The sequence below is a fragment of the Cygnus atratus genome, chromosome 7, assembly GCF_013377495.2.
Source record: "Cygnus atratus isolate AKBS03 ecotype Queensland, Australia chromosome 7, CAtr_DNAZoo_HiC_assembly, whole genome shotgun sequence".
In the NCBI taxonomy this organism is placed as follows: domain Eukaryota; kingdom Metazoa; phylum Chordata; class Aves; order Anseriformes; family Anatidae; genus Cygnus; species Cygnus atratus.
The window spans coordinates 31,176,360-31,190,598 of record NC_066368.1 but is presented as its reverse complement, the minus strand read 5'-3'; the positions used below and the strand labels follow the sequence as shown (position 1 = coordinate 31,190,598).

Sequence of the window (14,239 nt, the reverse complement as noted above, 5' to 3'; positions counted from 1 at the left end):
AATTTAAAAGAAAAATATGTTGAGCCAACATATTTAGAGAAATTTATTCCAGTGTTTTCAAATTAGAGAAATGAAACCCAGTCCAATTCCAGTATTTTGAAAATTCTGCTTTAAACATAAATGTGTTCACTTGATTTATTCCTTAATTTAGAATAAAACAAAAATATTCTAATATAACCTTAATTACTACTTTTAACCCAACGGTTCTGAGTAACTATCTTTTTTTTCCAGTTCACATGCTGTCTCCCTCTTTACTAATAAATTTAAATAAGCTACTACCAGGCAAACGAACAAAAACAGAAGAATGAGCTGCCCTAGCACTTTTACGAATGGGATACTAATGCCAACATTCAGAGGAAAAACTGTCAAAAAGAACAGGCATAACAGAGAATTTCATTCTTACATATTTTTATTTATTTATTTTTACATTCTTTGATGGAATTTTTATGTAACTATTATGCCACAATCTATGATACACAATGAAAATGGAAACCTGCCATTTACCACTTACATTTCTGTTTATTTTGTTTCCTACCTCTGCATATACTGTGGCATAAGTGCATTTATCAATTTTCATGCAGCACTGGCCTGCCTTATGCAGACTGAGAATACAATAAACGGTGCCAGCAGTATTTAGATGCATTCAATTCTTGCCACAAAAACACGGACTCATAAAAGCATTAAAATACTTTGGGTGATGGTTACTGCCCATCAGCTTAATGCTTTCAGCTGTAGAAATGGACAGGAGACAACCTTTGCTGGTGTCAACTGCAGTGTTTTCCAAGTTCATTAGGTTTCAAAAGACTGAACTAACTTCAGTGTTTCAATGACAGAAAAGCCCAATGCAACTAGTCTAAATTAAAAGGATGCTACTGCTTTTCATAAATATTAGACCAAGTTTGGTTCTGGAACCCATGGTAAGTAACTTACCACACCACTTTATGCTCTGGCAGAAGAATTTGTTTCATTTTGTTATTTTATTTTATTTTTACCATCTTGCTGTCTCCAGGCCAAGTGAAGGAACAGCATGAGGTACACATCCCTTTTTGGTAACCTACTTGTACTAGTACTAGATGATCATAGCTCAAAGTTTTTAATAAAGCTTTTTATTTTGACAAGATAAGAAGCTTTTCAGCATCACTTGACTCTTTGCATCAGGCATAAACTGTCAAGCCTTATTATATCACAACCAATATAGCAACAGCAGGGTAAAACTTACTGCCAGGAACACAAGCATGTCCCAAGAGCATGCTCAGGACAGGGAATTGGAGACGGGGGTGAAGTCTCATCCATGTGTTTTCCAGTCACTTGCTCTGAGCAGATCTAGCACAACCCTCAGGCACTGCAGGGGCACAGGGTCTTCCTGCAGACAGTTACTTTTTCCTACTTCAACACAGGCATGGCCATTCCTCTGCTTCCTGTTACGCCACTTCTTTCCTTAACCGTGCAGTTCCCTTTGCCATCCAGCAGAAAGAAGAGAGGAAGCCTCCTGCCACTACATAGCCTAGAGTGTTGCAGAAACCTGCAGTCACGAGGCTCACCCAGCCCCAAGCTCTCCTGGGGCAGATGGAACAGGACTTCTGACACTAGATCTTATATTAAGAGAGGAGAAGAAAGCTGTATCCATCCTCCTTCTGGCACTGCAGAGGAAGCATAAGCAGCAGCAGTATGAGACCACCCTGCTACACAGTGCCGCCAATGAAGCCAAGCACTCTCTCCCCAGAAGAAAAACAACCCCTGCTGTTCCCTGCCACAGAACCTCTGCTGATGGACCCACTGTACCTCGGCTGCCTGGCACAGGGCCAGCTCTTAGAGGCAGTTCCCTTTTATGTCCATACTGAAAGCATGTGGCAATTGATTGACAGGTAAACACAAAGGACAAAAAAATCAATTACTTCTTGTACAAAAACACGGCATGTGCTTTTGGTGAATCAGTAACTGTTGCTTGCCCACCTTCCTCACCATAAAAATGGATGATTAAATCAGGAGCGGGTACTTCAGTTTAATTAATATCAGCAAGGAAATTTGAGGCAGGGATAAGCACTGGACAAAGCAGAGAACCCATGACTTGCTGACAAACACAGATTTCTCATCCAAATACAGTCTTTTTACAGGTGCTACCATGTCAAATCAGGTAGCTCAGGGAGTGGGAGCAATTGGTGCTATCACCTCTTCCTTTGAAGGCATTTATCCAGCAGCTGGCTTCTGCTAACTTCAACTGATAACTAATTGCTGTCAGCTGTGGTCAGTGCCATTGTGTTCAGTGCCACTGTGGTGCCTCCATCTTATACCTAAATAATCTACACCATTTTTTTTAATTACCCATAGTTTACTAACTTTGTAATCTTGACTTCCTATTTCTAGCCTCCTCCTCACGTCACCAGGCTACCTTACCATCTCTTCCCAATACCCACACCCTGTGCATTTCCCTACCAAAATCACCTATAGGTGTGATGGTAGCACCCTTTGCTTTTCGGTTTCATTACTCCTCTCCAATATATCTAGAATTAACTGTCAATCATTGTTCTGGAACAATGCATCTTATTTCCTTAGTGGCTTCCTCTCTTCTTTTTCAGGGATATGCACAGTTGCATCATGTTTTCCATGCCTGTTCTACTTACTTAGAGCAATTAGACACTGTCCACAGTCTGAGATCAGAGCCTCACTGAGCTAGACACTGCACCCCTGGATAGGAGACTCCTTGTCCCAAAGAGTTCCCAATCTAAATAGACAAGTAACAAAAAATGGTGGAAGTTGGATTTTTTTTTTTCTTACAAACTGGGGAGCAAGGTGCAGTGTAATGAAGTCAGCTGCTGGATCCTTACGTAATTTCCAGTATTTTTCCCATTCACTTTTAATTCCTTTTTGGACGCAATGGTTTGAGACAGTACTGGAATGGAGATGAGTTGGTGCCCTGCAGTTAGAATGTCTTTCCCTCAAAGGCCTCCAGGTTGAAAGCTGTATCCAAGAACCTTCTGAGCGACACCAGATGCGTGTTCTTGTTGCCTGTGGCAGCTGCAGCAGCAGGCTCTCGGCCAACATACCTTTGTGACAACAATAATTGGGCAGAGAAATGAGGTAAGAAGAGAAATTATTTTGACACTAACAAGCATATGAACATGCTGCTAAATGCATTTAAGTTAACTTGGCAGATTTGAACATTTTATCATCAATCTTTCTTAAATAAAAATATAATCAAATCTAATTTGTACCATCAGTTATACCTTCCAGTCAGCTTCCACCTCTTTCCCCCTCACTGCATCTTCTCCCCCATCCCTCCCACGGCAGACAGCTACACTATCTCATAATTAGATAACTTGCTTTTGGCAATGAAGACTCTCATTCCTTCAACAGCTGTATGTGCAGATTTGAGAGTCAGTCATCTAAAATAAATGCAAAGGTATCTGACTAGACTGAACCACTATTTTCTCCAAAAATGTGAAATGTGGAGTAAAATTCTCAGAAAAGACAGATTCTTAGACAAGAAGAAAGAAAAAGCCAGGAGAGCTAAGCACTGTGCTAAGTGGCAATAAATACAGAGCTAGTTGCTGCTGATTTTTTTAGAACTACAAGGAGGTACAAGATACACGTTATGTATTTGAGAAACAGTTGCCTAGACTTTTCCCTCCTTCACCCGAGAACCCCAACTCAGAGAATTTTTTGATTTGTGGGGAACCTGCCTTCCCCATAAATAAAATTCTCAAGTCAAAAACGTGACAAACAAATCAGGCCAGGAGACAGAGCAACTGCTTAAAGTCTCATACCATATGGGTCGTGTGTGGTTCACAATAGTGCGGAAACGAGGTTTGACATAATCATAATATCCACTGTTTTTGTGTTCCTCCTGACACCAAACTAGGTCAGCACCTGGATACTTTTCAAGCTCTTCTTTGAGCAAGTCAAATGGGAATGGTGAGATCTGGAAAGAGACGTTAATAACTCGCAAAGCTTTCTCTTACATGGTTTTAGCACATGGTAGTATAACTATTGCATATTGCAACCAACCATTAGTACCAATTAGCACCACACTAATTTAATAGCCATGTTTGTTAAGGTGATTCATATTTTTTAAATTGTCTTCATGCTGTCAGAAGTGAATACACACGTGTTTTATCGTTTCACAGATATGAACAGAAGTAACTTATAGTCCGTATCTCCTGCATTCCTACAAGTTTTTCTAGTAAAGTAGCTGCCACAATACAAGTCCATAATTAGGGTATGACAATATAGCCGCCAAGTGTTATTTACAACACCTAAACCCAACAGACTGGATATGTAAATTTAAGGTGCCATCATGCTGTAACATTTTTTTGTTGTTGTTATCTTGTTCTGAAAAACTCACCACGCATTCTTTATCTCATTGTCCATTACTTCTCCACAAAGCCACAAGGATTAAATGATGTCTTGTCAGTTCTTTAAGAATGCCAGCTATCACCATCATTTCTGGCAAGCGCCATCTTTAAAAGCATAGCAACCCCTTGCTGAAAGTCTCCCCAAAGATCCTGTCTTCTGAGGGTCAGAGAGCTCACCTGCTCAAGTCTGGTTATAGCTACTTGTTTCTCCAAGTCTTGATTCTTTCTCTCTTTCACAAGATCATAGTACACTTTTCCTGTGCAGAAAATCACTCGCTTGACCTCATGTGGTGCATGAGCTGCCAGTCCATTCTCAGGAATCACACGTTGAAAAGTGGTACCTAATTAGAGCAAAAATTAGAAAAGTGCTCTCAGTGGAACTGACAGTGGAATAAAGCAGCACAAGAAACTATCCTTTACTGAGCAATCAGCAGGCTGCAATGGTCATGGTGTTCTGTTACCTCCCTGTTGTCACAACTTTTCAGATCAGCAGTTCTTCTCAGACAGTTCACAAGAATTTAAAAGACTGACAATAATCCATTCTTCCACACTTAAAAGGAAGAAATATTAACAGTGAATTCCTCTTTAGTTTTGTGTTGTGCTTTACACCTTCAATTTTAAGTTATAGAATCATGGAATCATAGAATATACTGAGTTGGAAGGGATCCACAAGGATCACGAAGTTAACTCCTGGCTCTGCACACGACCCCCAAAAATCAAATCATTTGTCTGAGAGTGTTGTCCAAATGCTTCTTGAACTCCAGCGGGCTTGCTGCCATGACCACTTCCCTAGGAAGCCCGTTCCGGTGTCCAACCAACTGCTCAGTGAAGAACTTTTTCCTAATATCCAGCCTGAACCTCCCCTGTCACAGTTTCATGCCATTAAAGCTGATGGGATAGCTCACCTTTGCTTACAGTTTTATTCAGAGATCTACCTGAAATATTTTTTCTTCTTCCCAAGATGATATCAACCATGTAACAGTAACACAATTACAAAATTTTAGAAGTTTATACATAAAAGCAGAGCACATATTCATAATGAAACTAAATATGGTAACTGTAGGAATACTTACAAAAGCACACATGCAACTGATGTATATTTATGTGATTTAAACCTCTGTTTGAGAGCTAAAACAGCATTAGCCAAAGAAAGAATTAGTATAGTACTGAGCCATATGTGTAAGTGCTAAGATATAATTTCAGATGTATGTCTTGACTGCTAGATATCTTTTCCCTGTGATATCATCTCCCAGGAGAACAATTTGCTTGGGATATATGAAACTGGAAAGAATGAAAGCCAGTAGTCTTGCACTGGCAGGAAGAGGGACTTGATGGTCTAAAAGATCTTTTTCTCTGCTCCTTTCTGTGATTGATTAGACATATTCCCACATTAACCAGCTGGAAGGCAGCAGACAGTGGCATGACCTCCCAGTCTGAATCAGCACACCCACTTACCAGAAGAATAAGCTACTGCTTGAAGAACCATTTATCTTGGGGGTAGAAAAGCAGCAACACAAACATATGAAAGAGGAACTGATTTATGTCAGAATTACCCTGTCTCAGTGAACAGCAGAATTCATCATTAAAAAAAACTGAATCTGTGCTTCATTGGGTCAGCTGGCTCAGCTTTTAGTTAAAAACAAAGCAAAAAGAGCCAGCTCAGAGTCAGCAGTACTTTACTTCTTGCTGTCATCTTCAGCAGGAACATGAAGGTATGTCAGAATTGGATGTTAACTGGGAATTTTGGCTGCTACTGAGGATTAGCCTGAAGTAAATGGGGCTCCCAAGACTTAAAAGAGACAAATCACAATCCCTATAAAATTTCTAATCTGACTCATTCTAAAAAGCTTTTAAGCAGTAATCAAAACCAACAAATTTCTTTGCTTGAGAAGCAAACTTTACTCACAATAAGGAGACATTGCAACGTTTATGCATGTTTATATACTGTAACACACTTTTAAAAACCTGAGCCATTACTCTCTGCTGACAGCAATCAAGACCCTAGCTAGAACTTGAAACAGACCACCACACCCATGCACATCTGCTCACTCTGAACAACCACTTTAATCATTTACTATGTTTCACTGCATTTCCTTATGCCACTCTAATACATTCTAGCCAGTGCATGGCAAGACCAATTCCTCCCTTTTTGGTGTTACATCTGCAGCTGCTATGTGATCTGGTGGTGCTGATGGCACACCAACAGCAGCTATGGGCAGTAGGGTACAGATCTGAACTCAGTGTTTCACTCGTCTTACTTTAGATCACTGGTGTGACATGGCAGCCCCAGAACTGAGTATTGTAATAAGGAAATGAGATCTTTGTTCTTCCAAACGGGCACAGTGTGATTACAACCCATCCTTCACATTTATGGATACAGTACAAAAAGCAATTCAAGTTTTTAAATGAAGGGAAAAAGAGCAGGGGGACCTAATACTAAGGAGAACATCCCTATAGAGAAGGGAATGCACTTTCCACAGCCTTTGAGATTAATGTCTGGTTACAAGACAACCTGTTAAAATCAAGAATCTGTATTTGAATGCAGACTTCAGCCAAATTCCAAGCTAGATCTTGTTACAACAGTTCTGCACAAATTGAGCCAAAGGAAAAGGCAAACTCCCTAGAACAGTTTCTTTTCTTCGCACTTTCAATTTGATGTGTGACTTGGTATAGCTCATTATTTGTTCGTAGTATTTTAAGATGACCTACCAGACACCATTTCATCAAAACTGGATTTAGCTTCTGGATGCCTCAGCAGTGACTTGGGTGTCAAAACGATGAGCTGTAAAACAAATTTTTCCAGCACTCAGGAGCAGCTTTATCTACATTATTATATGCAATATTTTTTAACAGTCTTCATACAAAACTGACAAACTAAAAATGCTATAGATCTAATTAAAGTGAATAACAAACACAGTAAATTGGATTTTTTTTTCTGTTTTGAAAGCCTATGAAGTTTCATAATTGTTCAAAAGATTTGGTTAATTCATTCCCTATAAAGGTTCTCAAAAAGCATTACTTTATGCTCCCCTTTAAGAACAAAATCAAAGCACTACGAACCACTAAAATATCCAATAGTTTTATCTTAGTATTCAAGTTATAGAGGAGCCAAATGGCTTCAAAGGTTAACATAGAGCTTTCTCCAAAAATCCACGCGTTTCAGCACCTACTTCTGAAATCAGCTAGCATCTGAAAGAATTCACAGCAATTGCTTTCGAAAGGAAGAAACAACAGCAACACTACACAATTTTAGCATTAAATAAGGTCTAAAAAGGATAAACATCTCAGAGTGATGGAGCACTTTGGTCAACTCTGCCAACAGAAACCAGCTGGGAAGGTGTATTCTAGGGAAACCCAGCTTGATCTCCCGAGTTTTCTCTTGCTGTACCAGCAGCCACTATTGTAGTTACAGCAAACACCTTAATGCAGTGATGCAAATCACAGTGCCTTACACCATGTAGTTATCCCAGTTTAAACATGAAGAAATTTGCAGTTGTGAATTCTTCTTAATGTTGTAGAAGAATATCTCTAAAAGAGGAGAGGGAAAGTGTCTGGCACTGGAGTAGAACCAACATAAGACTCCAGACACAAAGAGCTGGTTTTAAAGATGGCAGTCACTGCCTGTACAAGTACACACGTTTTTGAATTACCAGCACTTAGACATGCAGATTATAGTTATGTAACCTATTAGTTGCACAGTGTCTTGTCAAAATCATCTAAAGGTCTGCACAACCAGAAAGAAGTAAAGCTGAAAAACAAGCTTTAGAATTTTAGAGAGAGATGAGTTTTATTCCACCAAATTAGCCACCTTCAACCTGCATTCAATTAAGACTTCACCAAGGATTAACCTTCCTTTCAGCAGTATGGCAGACACAAAGATCCCCTCTTCACGTGAGGGTTAATACACCTAGAATAATAGTAACTTTACCGGTTTTCTGAAAGGTAGCAAGATCTGTCTTCTGAGGACATGAAAGTAATTGGCTGGAGTTGAACAATTCACCACAATCCAGTTGCATTCATACAGCTGGGAAACTTCAAACTGCTCACTGAACTCCTGAGAGAGATATTAAAGCCATCAGAAAAATATCTAAAAGACCAGAAAAAAAAGGCTTAAAAGACATCTTTCTATTTCTGACTCTCACCAACTCCCTTTCTCAGAAAACTTAATTAGCAGAGCTCTGTTGAGATTATATTATTAGCTAGGGAAGCGTCTCTACAAAGCATTCTTCTGTTTCTACTTTTTCCTAAAAGCATGTGCAAATAAAGGCAAAAAGCTTCCTTTAATTTCAGCAAGCTTGGAAGTCCAGGAAGGAAGGGTGAGGAGGACTAGCACTTCAGGAGGTATAAGGCACAAAGTAGATCCCCTTAGAAAGTTTCTTAAAACAATTACTCTTTTTTTTTTTTTTTTTTTGAGTATATAGTTAACTCCCCCCCCCTTTTTTTTTTTTATAGGTGTCCTGCCCTCTTATATTATCTTAATACATAATTTTCATGTTCTACGTTTATGTATTTTATAACTACAGTTTTGTTATAAACATATAAGAATGCACATAGGGATATAAGTAAGCATATATGCAGGTATAATCTCAGTACAGACTGGTGCAGCATCTAACACAATGACATCTGGGTTCACGTCCTGAACTCTTACTTAGTTCATATGATAAAATTTATAACTTGCTTATTATGTGCAAATAACAGTCCTTAAAAGTAGTCAGTGAAACAGGTCTTTATTCTGCCAGTACACTGACAAAAAACACTTTTAGATGAGGAAGAACATTGATCTGTAACTATCACTACCCCCAAGTTAACAGAATCAGGGCCAAAATTGAAATGCATCCATTTTCTATTTATTTATATATATAAATGGATCGCATTTTCAATTGATGTATAACAGTGCTTCTTAGGAATCTGCAGTGGGGAAGAGGATGCCCCAAATCCTGTAGAGATAAGTACTTTATCTGTAGAAATGAATGATCAAACTCTAAAGGTCTTAACTGAATCAAATTTAGAAATTGCCTTTACTTTCATGCTCCCAGCAGTATAATTTGGGACTACTGCAAAAAGCCAGGAGTAGTTTCACATGGCCTCCTCTAGAAATTTGCTAGAGAAACCTATTTGCAGTATGCACAGCAATATATACAGACAGAATCACTGGCCCTGAGGAACAGCCATAAAGAGATCATGCAGCCAGAGATTAATTGTATATGATCTCAGCTTTGAAATGAAACAGCCTAGACTGCACAGTTCCATTATTTTTACTGGGATCAACTTAATGTTACACCAACTCTTGAAGCTGAATTTTATCCCACTACACCTAGCCAAAAAAAGTGATTCTGACAAAAAAAAGTAACTTAAATTTTTTTCTTCTGTGGCAAATAACTGAGTGTTACTCATGGCAATAAAATGATTTATCAGATGATGAAGCCAACACAACCCAGGTCAAAATAAATCTCCGAGAAGCAAAGAGCAGAAAAAAGGATAGGGCCTGTGACAAATCTACTTACCGGATAAGCATCAGAATCGTCATTGCTCATCTGCAGAAACCTCTCAGGCCTGGCTGATGAATGCTCTGGACCCTGGTAATCATATAATTTAAAACAACATTAAAAAGCCAAATCAGCACTTAGATATCAGTCTAGGCCACTCGCTGCATAAGTACTTCCTTTCACCCTCACAGCTCTGCACCAGACTGCACACCTGCTCCCCAGACAAAGACATCAGAGCTTGCAGCAGTGAGAAGAGATGAGAGGACATGCCACACCACTGGAATTGTCTTCCATAAACTGTTTTCGTAGGAGGTGGTTAGGTTTCACATGAATTTCCAATACTTTTACCTGCAAAAGGGTAGTAGGTCCATCTGGACACAACAATGACCTTGCTAATGCAGGGCAAAAAGGTGCAGGAGGAATGTCAGGAGGAGAAACACTGTGTGTCTTGGCATACCACAGTGTCTCTTACTTTGGGGGCAAACCACACTTGTATGCTAAAAAGAAGCCAATGCAATGTTAACTGCTGACTATTTTTGTAATATTAGCAAAAAATGCAGGCTCAGGACCACTCTCTTACCATCACTCATTGACCAGTATGGGACAAAATAGCCTAAATGAATGCTTCAGCTAAAATGGATCAAAATGCATGTAAACATTACCTGCCAAATCAGCTATGATTATTGCCTCAAGAGGCGTTTTACACTCTGTCAAAGTACCGAACACTTACATCTGCTTTCTCACTAGTAGTACCCAAGGTGATTTCTTTTAATGCACAAATATTGTTAGATCCCTTTTATACTAACAAAACATGCCTGGTGGTCACAGAGAATATCAGGAATAAGAAGTGTAACAGAATGTTGTCTTCCCTCTCACATCCTCATTTGTAATGGATGAGGGAAAGCTGTGAGGAGTCGGAGAACACAGTGTGCTTTTTTATTTATCACTAATGCTGGCAGCCTTTGCTTGTTCAAGTGACAGTTACTGTTAGGAAGGACTTTCATTTTGGAGACAGGCTCAAGGTATTTTAACCTTAAGACATGAACTATTACACCTCTCAAATTTCTCCACGGCTCCTAAGCTAATGATGTTTACCAAGAGCTTTTCTCTTTATATGTCTTTGTCTGTCATCATAACTTCCTGTGTTGAAACCTTAATGTACAGTCTCCAAAATCACTCATTATTTTGACAGCTAGTAGTTTACTTTGATTCAACACATGATTGTCTCTGCTTTCAAGTGCAGGATTCACCGTACGCCATGCACTAAGGGAACCCAAAGGAAAAAACAGTTTCTTCACTGGCAATGAATGAGAAACAGAAACCGCCACAAACTGTGCCTTGCACAAGTATTCTCTTGAAGTCTGTCTCCACTTCTGAGATGCAAAATAATCTGGTTAGAAAAGTCTAAGTGCTTGAGAAGAAGCAGCAGCAAAGCCACGCAAAGCTATGGTGCACAGAACCAGCCCAATATTGCAGTACCACTGCTGTACACATCTATTTGCAGTAAATCAAACACTACACTGAGTACAAACTACAAGTGTACAAACACGTTGCTCCACGAGCACACTGAATTGACTAGGCTGGAAGCAGAGATGTCACTAAAAAACAATTACAGGAGAGACACGTGAGGCTTCCCTAACATGCACACACACACGTTGCCCCAGCAACAACCTCGACCCAGAGCCTCAATGTTCCCATCCATCTTGGGTTTCTCTGCTGACAATGCCAGTCAGACTGCCAGGAGCTGCTGCGTGGGATGGGGTAGGGTTTATTTCTATTGTGACCACTTCTCCAGTGAGACCTACACTGAATCCATTAGCTACTTGCAGATGAGTCCCCAAGGAGCCATTCGGCAGCAGAGTCTTTCAATCACAGCCAACTTGCCTGTGAATGCATGACCTAGAGGTGAAGGGATCCATATCCCATTACGAACCCTTCCCCAAATCATTCTGTCCCCACCACTGTAGTTAGAGAGAACAGCACTCTTATAATGGAAAACTCCTCCAGGAAGATAACGGATTTCAGCAGCCTGGTGGGATTCTTAAATACTCCCCAAACACCTGACACTAGCAGCTAAACAAGCGTGTTTCAGAAGAGCTGGGAAAATCTTAGCTGCCAAGTGGCTCTGGGAAAAGAAAGATTACTGTATTGTACGTAGCAGAGAAGCAACTCCCCTCAGCTGAGTGCTTCCCTGCAGAGGACCACACTTCCTGCTGAGGGCACATTCAGGCTGTCCCTCCTGATTCGTCTGAAAAAAAATATATTAATTTATCAAAACTCTTGTGAACAGCATCAGACCTTTCATTCTATACACACAAATGGGAATGGAAAGCCATTCATAAGATATGAATGCACCCCAGCATATCAGGACAGGATTGTAATTGAATGGAAATAAACTGAATTGTTTGTGAGAATGGAAATGATGCAGTTAGTAGCGAAAGGATCAGAGCATTTTTACTGATAGAGGTTGCTGCTGTGGCTCACACCATGCTTTTCTTAATAGAAAATTAGAAACATGCATGCATCAATTCATGAATGTCAATGCATTTGAAAAGCAGAAAATTAACCTAGCCCGACATGATGCAAATATAACCTTTAAAAATAATTTAAAATATTTGAAGAACAATTCTACTGCTGGTAAGAACTTCATGAACATTACATGGAAATGGGGAATTTCTTATTATATCACAGTCACCTAATGCCAATGATTTTTGAAGTTTTGAAGTTTTGTATCATTTCATTACAAGTGAATTTAGTGCTGTTTACACATACATGCTTGATTTAAAATAAAACTGAGTACTGCATGTTTTCTTTTTTATTGTACACTAATAATCTAGCTTCCTAGGGAAAGAAGGCAGTGTCTTATGTGGCTTTGTTTGTTGTTGTGATTTTTTTTCTTGCATTCACATGCTGCTAGCCAGTAACACATTTTGTCACATAGCAAGGAAAAAGAGGTGTGTGTACCACTAAGCAGAACACAAAGCTAAGCACTCAAAAATATTTTTCTCTTGTTCTCACTGATCAATCTGTTCACATTAATTTTTGTAGCACTGAAACAGTCCAACACATAAACAGCATCCTCCCCCCCCCGCCTTGATATATCACCATGGGATTCCCACTACACCTATGGATTTCACAGACAGAGCAAGGCACAGTCGTCTGTGTTTCACTCCCACTCACCATTCAGTGTACTGGGTCTGGCTAGGGTGGAGTTCACTTTCCCTCAAGTGGCCCATAGAGCACTGTGCTCTGCACTTGTCTGTGCTCTGCACTTGTAGCTAGAACTGTCCTGCTACCACAGCAGTGTTTTGGCTACTGCTGAGCTGTGCTGGCACAGCACCAGGACTCCCTCTGACCTCCCTAGAGCCAGTAGGCTGTGGGTGGGCAAGAGGTGGGGAGGGGACATGACCAGGGCAGCTGACCTAAACCATCCAAAGGGATATTCCACCCCATATGGTGTCACATTCAGAAATAAAAGCTGGGAAAGGGGAAGAAGGGAGGGCTCTCGTTATGAAGACGTCTGTTCTCCCAAACAACCACTACGTGCATTGAAGCCCGGCTTTCCAAGACATGGCCAAGCATCACTTGCTGTTGAGAAGCAGAGAATAATTCTTTTCTCCCTTTTTACTTCCATGTGGCCTTTACTTGTTTATTCTCTTTTTCCTTTAATTAAATTATCCTTATCTTAACCCAAGAGCTTTTTTTTTTTCCCCACCACATTCCTCTCCCCTCCCCTTCGAGGAGAGGGAGTGAGAGTGCAGTGTGGTGGACTTTAGATGGCCCTTGGTGTGGAACCACCGCAGTCAGCAGCCCTTACCATTCCTTCCATGCCGTGTGGCAAGAGCAGAACAATCCCATTGTGACGAACCCACTTAGCCTGGCCCGAGCTGATGAACTGGTCTATGATACACTGCGCCGTGTTGTAGAAGTCACCGAACTGCGCCTCCCAGCACACCAGGGCATTCGGACTTGCCATAGCAAAGCCAAGTTCAAAACCTAAGAAGCAGAGAAGTAGGAGAATTAGAAAAGAAACAGACTTGCTGAGAATTCTGTTCATTTCTCATACAAAATTAAATCAAAAGAAAACCAAAATGAGAGCATGATCTGGATTTTTTTAGCCCTGTTATAAATCAAGCAGTTTTCCATACTAACATTTTCAACAGAAAGATTAGCAAATAACCTTTTTGCAATATTGACTCCGATCCTTCGGAACTTTCCTCAAACACGTAAATATCATAGGATTATTAAATGAACAATTAAAACACCTCCTCCAGCTCAGAATTCTGTGTGAAGTTTTCCCCAGAGGTCTTAGAGGTAGATACCATCTTCTCCTGTAGAAATCCACTTATGGTCTAGGACTAGCTCAACAACCTAACTGTTAATTTTCTGACTTGCACAGCC

At 40.1% G+C, this 14,239-nt stretch overlaps 1 protein-coding gene across 1 annotated transcript in view; it reads right to left on the bottom strand.

Annotated features, from left to right (window-relative positions):
* Positions 1-425: 425 nt before the first annotated feature.
* The window catches only part of OGDHL (oxoglutarate dehydrogenase L), a 56,933-nt gene continuing 43,119 nt past the window's right edge, over positions 426-14,239 (bottom strand). Inside the window, exons 17-23 of the mRNA XM_035538297.2 lie at positions 13,656-13,834; positions 9,857-9,928; positions 8,281-8,406; positions 7,062-7,134; positions 4,530-4,693; positions 3,765-3,919; positions 426-3,044 (exon numbers count right to left, since the gene is read on the bottom strand). Coding sequence (XP_035394190.1) covers positions 2,921-3,044; positions 3,765-3,919; positions 4,530-4,693; positions 7,062-7,134; positions 8,281-8,406; positions 9,857-9,928; positions 13,656-13,834 — 893 coding nt within the window. The 3' untranslated portion in view covers positions 426-2,920. The remainder of the gene's footprint in view (positions 3,045-3,764; positions 3,920-4,529; positions 4,694-7,061; positions 7,135-8,280; positions 8,407-9,856; positions 9,929-13,655; positions 13,835-14,239) is intronic.